This window comes from Eschrichtius robustus, chromosome 21, assembly GCF_028021215.1.
Source record: "Eschrichtius robustus isolate mEscRob2 chromosome 21, mEscRob2.pri, whole genome shotgun sequence".
In the NCBI taxonomy this organism is placed as follows: domain Eukaryota; kingdom Metazoa; phylum Chordata; class Mammalia; order Artiodactyla; family Eschrichtiidae; genus Eschrichtius; species Eschrichtius robustus.
The window spans coordinates 13,576,943-13,589,061 of NC_090844.1; the positions used below are offsets into that span (position 1 = coordinate 13,576,943).

The 12,119-nt window shown below is 41.4% G+C and overlaps 1 protein-coding gene across 1 annotated transcript in view; it reads right to left on the minus strand.

The window, feature by feature from the left end:
• Positions 1-1,804: 1,804 nt before the first annotated feature.
• ACSL1 (acyl-CoA synthetase long chain family member 1) overlaps positions 1,805-12,119 on the minus strand; it is a 69,795-nt gene continuing 59,480 nt past the window's right edge. Inside the window, exons 18-21 of the mRNA XM_068531895.1 lie at positions 5,134-5,277; positions 3,949-4,050; positions 3,769-3,840; positions 1,805-3,393 (exon numbers count right to left, since the gene is read on the minus strand). Coding sequence (XP_068387996.1) covers positions 3,253-3,393; positions 3,769-3,840; positions 3,949-4,050; positions 5,134-5,277 — 459 coding nt within the window. The 3' untranslated portion in view covers positions 1,805-3,252. The remainder of the gene's footprint in view (positions 3,394-3,768; positions 3,841-3,948; positions 4,051-5,133; positions 5,278-12,119) is intronic.

Genomic DNA, 12,119 nt, shown 5'->3' on the forward strand with positions numbered 1-12,119 from the left:
TAAATAAATTTATTAAAAAACCCCCCCAAAAAATGAATAAACAAAATGTGGTGTAATTGTACAAATATTATTATTCAGCTATAAAAAGTGAGAGACCACACGAATGGACCTAGAGGGCATTATGCTAAGTGAAATAAGCCAGACACAGAAGGACAAACACTGTACGATTCACTCACACGAGGCACCTAAAGTAGTCAAATTCAGAGAGAGCAGAATGGTGGTGGCCAGGGGCTGGGGCGAGGAGGGAATGGGAGTTATTACTTAATGGGCAGAGTTTCAGTTTTGCAACATGAAGAGTTCTGGAGATGGATGGCGGTGATGGTTGCACAACAGTGTGAATGCACTTAATGCCGCTGAACTGTATGCTTAAAAATGATGACGATGATAAATCTCGTGTATTTTACCAGAATTTTTAAAAAGAAAACAAAACAAAACAGTGTTTCTATCAACCTCATTACAGAAGCTTGGTTCAAAATTTCAAGTATTTGTTCAAATGAGAGTAATTTAACAAACACCCACCAGTTCCTTAGTCCTGTGCTGGGAGCCCAGGGAGGAGACAGAAAGGTCACAGTTCCCGTGAGGGAACGAGAGCAAGAGGGCGCAGGGCAGAAAAAGACGACACGAGGAACTTAATAACCTAACTAACAAGGCAGACTGGATGAGGAGGCTTTTTTCTTTTTTTTAAAGATTTTTTTGATGTGGACCATTTTTTTTTAAAGTCTTTATTGAATTTGTTACAATATTGCTTCCGGTTTTTTAAAAAAATTTACTTATTTTTGGCTGTGTTGGGTCTTCGTTGCTGCGCGTGGGCTTTCTCTAGTTGCAGCGAGTGGGGGCTACTCTTCGTTGTGGTGTGCGGGCTTCTCATTGCGGTGACTTCTCATTGCGGGGCACGGGCTCTAGGTGTGCGGGCTTCAGTAGTTGTGGCACACGGACTCAGTAATTGTGGCTCGCGAGCTAGAGCACAGGCTCAGTAGTTGTGGCGCACGGGCTTAGCTGCTCTGCGGCATGTGGGATCTTCCCGGACCAGGGCTCGAACCCGTGTCCCCTGCGTTGGCAGGCGGATTCTTAACCACTGCGCCACCAGGGAAGCCCTGCTTCTGTTCTATGTTTTGGTTTTTTGGCCCTGAGGCATGTAGGATCTCAGCTCCCCGACCAGGGCTTGAACCCAAACCCCCTGCACGGGAAGGGGGACCGCCAGGGAAGTCCCTTGGATGAGGAGTCTCACCAGAGAGGCGTGCACAGGGCTTGAGCTTTAGAGGAAGAAAGCAGACATCAGCACCCCAAACCCAAGACTAAAGGGAAAGAGGACTGAAAACAGGCTACAGAAAAACTTAGGGCGTGATTAACTAGACCTCTGGAAAAGAAAATCTTTAAAATGACAGCGTAGGGCAGCGATAGAAGAAACAGTCGGCTGCTGTCAATGGGATGTCTTCTCTGACAGTTCTACAGAAGACAATGACTACAATGAGGCCGAATGAAATCCACGCCAGAACCACCAACTGCAGCGATGCCTCCTGCACTGTCGCCTTCCCCCCGGAAATTTGCACTTTCAAGAATATCCATGTTATTCACACCAAGACTTTCTTCTCTGCAACACAGCAGGGCCGTTGCTGGGAGCTGGCCGGGGCCCGGGGTCAGCAACTGGAAGTGTCGGGATGACTGCGTCCTAGGAAGCAGACCTGGGAGGGAGGAAAGAACTGGGAGGCTGAGGTCATTCTTGCTCTCCGCTTGTGCACACCAGAGGCCACCCCGAACGCGACACCTGACGCAAAAAGGGAGGCTTCACTCACTTGAAATGCAGAAATATTTATTTTGGTTTCCTTCATTGTTTTTGGAAATTCTGTTTTGGTTTATAAAACATAGAAATAGCCAACACTTAAAGCAAACATTCAAAACCCCAATGTGACAAATTATTGACTTCTTGTGCAATTAAGAATGCACATATGAAGCTAGGCTACCAAATAGCGTTATTACAACGACAACTCTTTAGGGCAAACCCCGTTGTGCTTGTATAATACAGGTACTCACATATCCACAAACAACTGCTTTCAACATATAAATGACAACTAAATTCAGTCACATGTGGCAAAGACTTGCAGTAAAGTGAAATGCTGCTAATTTCCCAAATTAACTTAAAAAAAAAAAATCCCTTGAGAAGTTAATCCCAGGAAATGAGTTTTTCAGATTCCTATGTCTTAGAATTTTGGCTTGTCAAATACATTTCATAGAAATCAGGTAGCATTATGATAGAAGAGCATTTATTAATTACTGTCCATTTCAATAAGTACCCAAGTGTATCTACTCCCTTAATATTTTTAAAGACACGCCTTGCCTGAGAGTTTATTCTGGGGAAAAAAAGCCACTTAATCACAACGTACTCTTTTGATATGAAAACCACATTAAAAACCATCACAGACAGAGCGACGGGTTCAGTGAAGGTAAAGTGGACAGTTCTTCAGGCGTCACAGTTGAACATGGCTGATCCAGGTAATTGTTTCCTTGTTGAAATGCTTGTCTTCACTGCAGAGTCTAAGGCAGATTTTTTAATAACCCCTGGGAAGGGATGGAGGAAGGGAATCGGGTCTGGAGAAGAGGGTCAGCGAATATTCTGCTCTGTGGGCGCCAGAATCCGCCCGCTCTGGTGAGCGGCCATCCATCCATACCTGCGCTGTTCTGAGCTAGGTCCATCCTCTGCTCCAACAGGAGTGACAGGGGTTAATCAGAAGGGTCACGTGAGATGGGGAGGGGACGGTGGCAGGGATTAAAAGAAAACCTCTGGTCCACTTGCGACCTCCTGCAGCTGGGACAGTTCTTGTTTATAAGGGACGGTTGCCTCCAGTGCACGGTACTCTTCAGAGCAGCAGACACCTGCAGAATTTGCAGCAAGTAGCAGACATCTCAGAAATAGCAAAGTCCTAACCACTTGGTTAGCAAAACAGGGAGACAAGTTTTCACCCTCTTTTTAAACTGAGGAAGTCATAAATAACTTAGCACATTTATAGTTTCCCCTTTACAATTTTTTTAAGGCTCATTTTGGAAATTGTATATCACCGTGAACATGGTCTGCAATGCGAGGTGACCATAAGGCAGTGTTCCATTCCCTCTAAGCTTCCTACGACGAGAATCTGAACGCACGAGGCAGACAAAGACGCTCCTTCCCTACTTGCTGTTGTCAAAACTACCCACTGAGGCCATGGGCGGGAGAAGACCGCAGAGGTATGCGGCCTCTTCCCAGCTTCCTTCCTCGCATTAGATTTTGATGGTGGAATAAAGTTCATCGATCTGTGACCTGAAATAATTCCGAAGCTCTGGCCTTTTAGCCTTCATCGTTGGGGTCAGAAGGCCGTTGTCGACAGAGAATAATTCAGAGTGGAGACTAATACCTTTGACCTGCAAAGAAACCAGGCAGTCAAAGGAGGAAAGGAGGACGGAGGGCACCTGAGTCTAAAAAGCACTTAAGCTTCCCAAGGGATAAAGACCCTTCTGCGCGATTCAAGCCAGCCTCTCAGGCCAGGCCCCACTGCACTGTCTCAACAAAGGGCAGTGGCCTGCTGTCAGTACAGAATCAGGATTGTAGCCTGACCTCCAGGAAGAGAATTCATACCCTTGGTTAAAAAATCCCCTCCCCTGCCAAACCACTCCACTATCCCTTCCGCACAGATGTCTTTACGTCACCTCATCCTCTTCTATAATATATTCACAAAAAACATCCTCCAGTCAAAAACCCATTTTGCAGGAATTCATACACTTGGATGCAAGTCTTACCTGTTCAAATGCTTTTAGGCCAGAATCCTTCCCCAGTCTCACCATGTCTTCCAGAATAGCTTTTTGGACACCCTAATAAGGCAAGAAAAGTAAGATCCTTACTCCCGCAGCGGGAGCCCCTGAACTTTGCTCCTAATGCAAAGGGAGGGTCAGGAGTAGGCTGCATGCTTCGGAACCGACCTTGTTTCTGCACAGTTCTTCAAAGGAGCCTTCAAAGCCTCTCTTCCGGGCCCAGGTACCTAGCGTCTCAACGTCTGGTATCACAATTGCTATGAGAAATGCCTTTAACAGAGACAAGTAAGTTGTTAAAGGGCTTGATCCAGATGCTCTAAAATTGTGGTTCTTTATTATCTGCAGCCTGAGCCCCTGGGAGAATCTGATGGGAGTTACAGATCCTCTTTTCAGAGCATGTTACCAGCCCCAGAGTCCGCGGGGCCCAGGTTAACTCCTGCCTCTGAAATATAGACAGCATTGGGGATTTTGCAACAAATGTTTTAAAAGAACCATTGGAAATCAAAACCTAATAAAACCCTAATATTTACTTACTCTTATATATATTTTTAAAAATAAAACAGGGTCAAATAAGCAAACAAGGGGATAGATATCAGGTAACTGCTTTAGAAAAAGAGAAAATGTATGCAGATTCATTTAGAAAAAACTCTAATACCTCATTCTTTACAATTTAGTGACAACGAAAATAAATAAAAATTAGAGGCGTGGGTATGATTCCAGGTCGAAGAAAAATAGGTGCACTTTCTTATAAGAAAATATTCTTCCAAAATTATTTGAAAATTTCAAGATTTGTAGAAATATTAACCCTCAGGAAACCAGACACCCTTCTCTTCCTTCCCACCATCTGTCCAAAATTTTAGCAAATGATGTTTCATTGCAATACTGATGTTGGTTTTCGACTTTAAGATATGTTGGCTCACAACCACCATTTGCTCAAAAATGACGTAGGAGACATATCATAAATAAGTTGCGTTTAGTATGTTTGAAAATTCTAAACTTTCTTATAACCTGTATATCAATATTTCCCCTCATAATTAAATTAGAAGCTTATTTTACCCACTCCCTTGGTATCCTTATCCAACTTCCCTTGGTAACATGAAATTAAAGAGAAAAAAACTTTTCTGGATAAGAACTGCCAAGAATAAGAGGTACAAATTTCCAGTTACAAAATAGATGAAAAAAAAAAAAGAAATGCCAAGCAGTAAAAACCAGTAACGTGTTGATAATATTCCAGCACATCAGACATGAAAGTCAACTCACACCCACCGCAAACTTCCCATCACACTGAAAGGCCCTGGACTTCTAGGCCCGGGCCACGCCGGCCACAGAATTCATGGCTGGGGCAGTGCGTACCTGCAAGCTCTCTCCATGGACAAACACCTGAGCGATAGGTTCACTTCGCTGGTAGATGTTTTCAATCTTCTCCGGAGCTATGTACTCTCCCTGTGCCAGTTTAAAGATGTGCTTTTTCCTGTCGATGATCTTCAAGGTGCCATTCTGTTTGGAGGGCGGGGAGCGGCCTGTGAGCAGGTCCAGCAGCTGCTTTCCCCCAAGCAGCGGGCATTTCCTGTACACTATCATTTAATCCTAATAACCTCTGGCGGGGGTCAGCTGTTAACCCATTTTGCAGAGAGGCAAACTGAGGCTTAGAGAGATTACGTAACCTCCCCCAGGCCACTGAGCAGAGTAGAGAGACAGAGAAGGGACTTGGGAGCCCCCCTCACTCCCAGCCAACCAGAGCACCCTGCTTGCTCCCTTCAGCTCAGCGAGCTTCACTTTGTCTCATATCTGAATCGGCCGCTCGATGGGGTAAAGGTCCTTGAGAGCAGAGACGCGCTCATCCTCCCACAGGGCTCTGCACAGAGCAGGGGCTGCAGAGGCAGCAGCTCACTTCCCTCTGTCCCTGTTCCAGGGTGGGGGCAGGAGGGGGCTGTCAGCTGCCCCCCATGATGACTGTGGGGATGCAAGAATCTCCAGACCAGACTCGCCAAATGCCAGTAGCTCCCACCTCCCCAACTCCCGTAAACAAAACCCCCATCCCCACCCCAGGCCACTCTCTCACTTCGGAGAGTCACCCACTGGAAAGTTCTCTCGGCCCACATCAGTTTTCCTCCGTTTCCAAAAGGAGCTGACTGAGGTCCAGGGAGATTATGAGATGTGCTCCTTAGAGCCATAGTCATAATCAGAACAGATACTTCATCCCTCCTGAGTCTGGAAAGAGGGACTTAATTTATTTCTAAATAGCCTGGGTGGACTTCCCTGGTGGTCCAGTGGGTAAGATTCCAAGCTCCCAATGTAGGCGGTCCAGGTTCAATCACTGGTTGGGGAACTAAATCCTGCATGCATGCCACAACTGAGAGTCCACATGCTGCAACTAAGACCCAGTGTAGCCAAAATCAATCAATCAATCAATAAATATTAAGAAAAAGAAAAAAAAGAACCATGGTGAAGTACCATAATGTCTATGAAAAAAATAAATAGCTTGGGTACTCTGAAATCTGAATTAATTGGGGGGGGGGATATTTTTCAAAACAATAAAAATTTCGGAGTATAAAGCACCATAAAAGAGGGCAGACAGCAGAAGCAAGAAGAACTACAATCCTGCAACCTGTGGAACAAAAACCACATTCACAGAAAGATAGACAAGATGAAAAGGAAGAGGGCTATGTACCAGATGAAGGAACAAGATAACACCCCAGAAAAACAACTAAATGAAGTGGAGATAGGCAACCTTCCAGAAAAAGAATTCAGAATAATGATAGTGAAGATGATCCAGGACCTCGGAAAAAGAATGGAGGCAAAGATCGAGAAGATGCAAGAAATGTTTAACAAAGACCCAGAAGAATTAAAGAACAAACAAACAGAGATGAACAATACAATAACTGAAATGAAAACTACACTAGAAGGAATCAATAGCAGAATAACTGAGGCAGAAGAACAGATAAGTCACCTGGAAGACAGAATGGTGGAATTCACTGCTGCGGAACAGAATAAAGAAAAAAGAATGAAAAGAAATGAAGACAGCCTAAGAGACCTCTGGGACAACATTAAATGCAACAACATTTGAATTATAGGGGTCCCAGAAGGAGAAGAGAGAGAGAGAGAAAGGACCAGAGAAAATATTTGCAGAGATTATAGTCGAAAACTTCCCTAACATGGGAAATAAAATAGCCACCCAAGTCCAGGAAGCACAGCAAGTCCCAGGATAAACCCAAGGAGAAACACGCCGAGACACATAGTAATCAAATTGACAACAATTAAAGACAAAGAAAAATTTTTGAAAGCAGCAAGGGAAAAACGACAAATAACATACAAGGGAACTCCCATAAGGTTAACAGCTGCTTTCTCAGCAGAAATTCTACAAGCCAGAAGGGAGTGGCATGATATACTTAAAGTGATGAAAGGGAAGAACCTACAACCAAGATTACTCTACCCGGCAAGGATCTCATTCAGATTTGATGGAGAAATCAAAAGCTTTACAGACAAGCAAAAGCTAAGAGAATTCAGCACCACCAAACCAGCTCTACAACAAATGCTAAAGGAACTTCTCTAAGTGGGAAACACAAGAGAAGAAAAGGACCTACATAAACAAACCCAAAACAATTAAGAAAATGGTCATAGGAACATACATATCGATAATTACCTTAAACGTGAATGGATTAAATGCTCCAACCAAAAGACACAGGCTCGCTGAATGGATACAAAAACAAGACCCATCTATATGCTGTCTACAAGAGACCCACTTCCGACCTAGGGACACATACAGACTGAAAGTGAGGGGATGGAAAAAGATATTCCACGCAAATGGAAATCAAAAGAAAGCTGGAGTAGCAATACCCATATCAGATAAAATAGACTTTAAAATAAAGAATGCTACAAGAGACAAGGAAGGACACTACATAATGATCAAGGGATCAATCCAAGAAGAAGATATAACAATTATAAATATATATGCACCCAACATAGGAGCACCTCAATACATAAGGCAACGGCTAACAGCTGTAAAAGAGGAAATCGACAGTAACACAATAATAGTGGAGGACTTTAACACCTCACTTACACCAATGGACAGATCATCCCAAATGAAAATAAATAAGAAAACAGAAGCTTTAAATGACACAATAGACCAGATAGATTTAATTGATACTTATAGGACATTCCATCCAAAAACAGCAGATGACACTCTTCTCAAGTGCGCACAGAACATTCTCCAGGATAGATCACATCTTGGGTCACAAATCAAGCCTCAGTAAATTTAAGAAAATTGAAATCATATCAAGCATCTTTTCAGACCACAACGCTATGAGATTAGAAATGAATTACAGGGGAAAAAAACGTAAAATACACAAACACATAGAGGCTAAACACTACGTTACTAAATAACCAAGAGATCACTGAAGAAATCAAAGAGGAAATCAAAAAATACCTAGAGACAAATGACAATGAAAACACGACCATCCAAAACCTATGGGATGCAGCAAAAGCAGTTCTAGAGGGAAGTTTACAGCTATACAAGCCTACCTCAAGAAACAAGAAAAATCTCAAATAAACAATCTAACCTTACACCTAAAGGAACTAGAGAAAGAAGAACAAACAAAACCCAAAGTTAGCAGAAGGAAAGAAATCATAAAGATCAGAGCAGAAATAAATGAAATAGGAACAAAGAAAACAATAGCAAAGATCAGTAAAACTAAAAGCTGGTTCTTTGAGAAGATAAACAAAATTGATAAACCATTAGCCAGACTCATCAAGAAAAAGAGGGAGAGTACTTAAATCAATAAAATTAGAAATGAAAAAGGAGAAGTTGCAACAGACACCGCAGAAATACAAAGCATCCTAAGAGACTACTACAAGCAACTCTATGCCAATAAAATGGACAACCTGGAAGAAATGGACAAATTCTTAGAAAGGTATAACCTTCCAAGACTGAACCAGGAAGAAAAAGAAAATATGAACAGACAAATCACAAGTAATTAAATTGAAACTGTGATTAAAAATTTTCCAAACAAAAGTCCAGGACCAGATGGCTTCACAGGTGAATTCTATCAAACATTTAGAGAAGAGCTAACACCAATCCTTCTCAAACTCTTCCAAAAAATTGCAGAGGAAGGAACACTCCCAAACTCATTCTATGAGGCCAGCATCACCCTGATACCAAAACCAGTCAAAGATACTACAAAAAAAGAAAATTACAAACCAATATCACTGATGAACATAGATGCAAAAATCCTCAACAAAATACTAGCAAACAGAATCCAACAGCACATTAAGAGGATCATACACCATGATCAAGTGGGTTTTATCCCAGGAATGCAAGGATTCTTCAATAGACGCAAATCAATCACTGTGATAAACCATACTAACAAACTGAAGGAGAAAAACCATATGATCATCTCAATAGATGAAGAAAAAGCTTTTGACAAAATTCAACACCCATTTATGATAAAAACTCTCCAAAAAGTGGGCACAGAGGGAACCTACCTCAACATAATAAAGGCCATATACGACAAACCCACAGAAAACATCATTCTCAATGGTGAAAAACTGAAAGCATTTCCTCTAAGATCAGGAACGAGACAAGGATGTCCACTCTTGCCACTATTATTCAACATAGGTTTGGAAGTCCTAGCCATGGCAATCAGAGAAGAAAAAGAAATAAAAGGAATCCAAACTGGAAAAGAAGAAGTAAAACTGTCACTGTTTGCAGATGACATGATACTATACATAGAGAATCCTAAAGATGCCACCAGAAAACTACTAGAGCTAATCAATGAATTTGGTAAAGTTGCAGGATACAAAATTAATGCACAGAAATCTCTTGCATTCCTACACACTAACAATGAAAGATCAGAAAGAGAAAGTAAGGAAACAATCCCATTCACCATTGCAACAAAAAGAATAAAATACCTAGGAATAAACCTACCTAAGGAGGTAAAAGACCTGTACTCAGAAAACTGTAAGTCACTGATGAAAGAAATCAAAGTTGACACAAACAGACGGAGAGATATACCATGTTCTTGGATTGGAAGAATCAATATTGTGAAAATGACTATACTACCCAAAGCAATCTACAGATTCAATGCAATCCCCATCAAATTACCAATGGCATTTTTTTTTTACAGAACTAGAAAAAAAATCTTAAAATTTGTATGGAGACACAAAAGACCCCGAATAGCCAAAGCAGTCTTGAGGGAAAAAAACGGAGCTGGAGGAATCAGACTCCCTGACTTCAGACTATACTACAAAGCTACAGTAATCAAGACAATATGGTACTGGCACAAAAACAGAAACATAGATCAATGGAACAAGATAGAAAGCCCAGAGACAAACCCATGCACCTATGGTCAACTAATCTATGACAAAGGAGGCAAGGATATAAAATGGAGAAAAGACAGTCTCTTCAATAAGTGGTGCCAGGAAAACTGGACAGCTACATGTAAAAGAATGAAATTAGAACACTCCCTAACACCATACACAAAAATAAACTCAACTGGATTCCAGACCTAAATGTAAGATCGGACACTATAAAACTCTTAGAGGAAAACATAGGAAGAACACTCTTTGACATAAATCACAGCAAGATCTTTTTTGATCCACCTCCTAGAGTAATGGAAATAAAAACACAAATAAAAAAATGGGACCTAATGAAACTTCAAAGCTTTTGCACAGCAAAGGAAACCATAAACAAGACGAAAAGACAACCCCCAGAATGGGAGAAAATATTTGCAAACAAATCAACGGACAAAGGATTAATCTCCAAATATATAAACAGCTCATGCAGCTCAATATTAAAAAAACAAACAACCCAATCCAAAAATGGGCAGAAGACCTAAATAGACATTTCTCCAAAGAAGACATACAGATGGCCAAGAAGCACATGAAAAGCTGCTCAACATCACTAATTATTAGAGAAATGCAAATCAAAACTACAATGAGGTATCACCTCACACCAGTTAGAATGGGCATCATCAGAAAATCTACAAACAACAAATGCTGGAGAGGGTGTGGAGAAAAGGGAAGCCTCTTGCACTGTTGGTGGGAATGTAAACTGACACAGCCACTATGGAGAACAGTATGGAGGTTCCTTAAAAAACTAAAAATAGAATTACCATATGATCCAGCAATCCCACTACTGGGCATATACCCAGAGAAAACCATAATTCAAAAAGACACATGCACCCCAATGTTCATCGCAGCACTACTTACAATAGCCAGGTCATGGAAGCAACCTAAATGCCCATCGACAGATGAATGGATAAAGAAGATGTGGTACATATATACAATGGAATATTACTCAGCCATAAAAAGGAACTAAATTGGGTCATTTGTGGAGACGTGGATGGATCTAGAGACTCTCATACAGAGTGAAGTAAGTCAGAAAGAGAAAAACAAATATCGCATATTAACGCATATATGTGGAACCTAGAAAAATGGTACAGATGAACCAGTTTGCAGGGCAGAAATTGAGACACAGATGTAGAGAACAAACGTATGGACACCAAGGGGGGAAAGTGACGGTGGGGGGATGGTGGTGTGATGAATTGGGAGATTGGGATTGACATGTATACACTGATGTGTATAAAATTGATGACTAATAAGAACCTGCTGTATAAAAAAATAAATAAAATTTAAAAATTAAAAAAAAAAAGTTCTAAAACTAATGTTCCCTTAACCAATGGTCATCATGTTTTTCTCCTTTTTCAAATTGTCCAAGAACAGCAGAAATAAAGGGGAAATTCTATGTAATCATTCCTCATAGGTGATAAATAAACAAATAAATAAATAAATAAAGCACCATAAATCTGTAAGACTAGAACAATACACAATAATAAAAATTACACTAGCCATTTGAGTGCCTGCAATTAAACATAGTAACAACTTTAAAAAGCAGTGGTGTCACCACAACAAGCACAAGTGATGAAACCTACAGGTCAGCTTTTTGCACAAGCATCTCACTCCCAAGACGGACTCTGTATTTCTCTATAGTAAACAGTTCTGGGGCTAAGTTCAAAGGGGATGGCCTGATCCTCTAAGCACTTATCCTGCTTTTACTGAGATTACAATGCTAAGAAACATGTGTGTTCACAAAGTCTCGCCTGTCATACATTCCTGGCAGCCTACGCAGTGTCCCCCAGACCTTAACTAAGGCCTCAACATCAAGGCACAGCAGTGAAATGTGAAAAGCCAGACACAGTGTCTCTGGATTTCAAGCCAGAAGCAGCAACCGGAAAGGATGTCAAGCATCAAAACAAAACATATTTGCTGCCGTTAAAGTGAAAATGCTACATGAGAATGCTAAGTATAAGCCTGTTTCCTGCAGAAGACGGAAGGGTCTATGC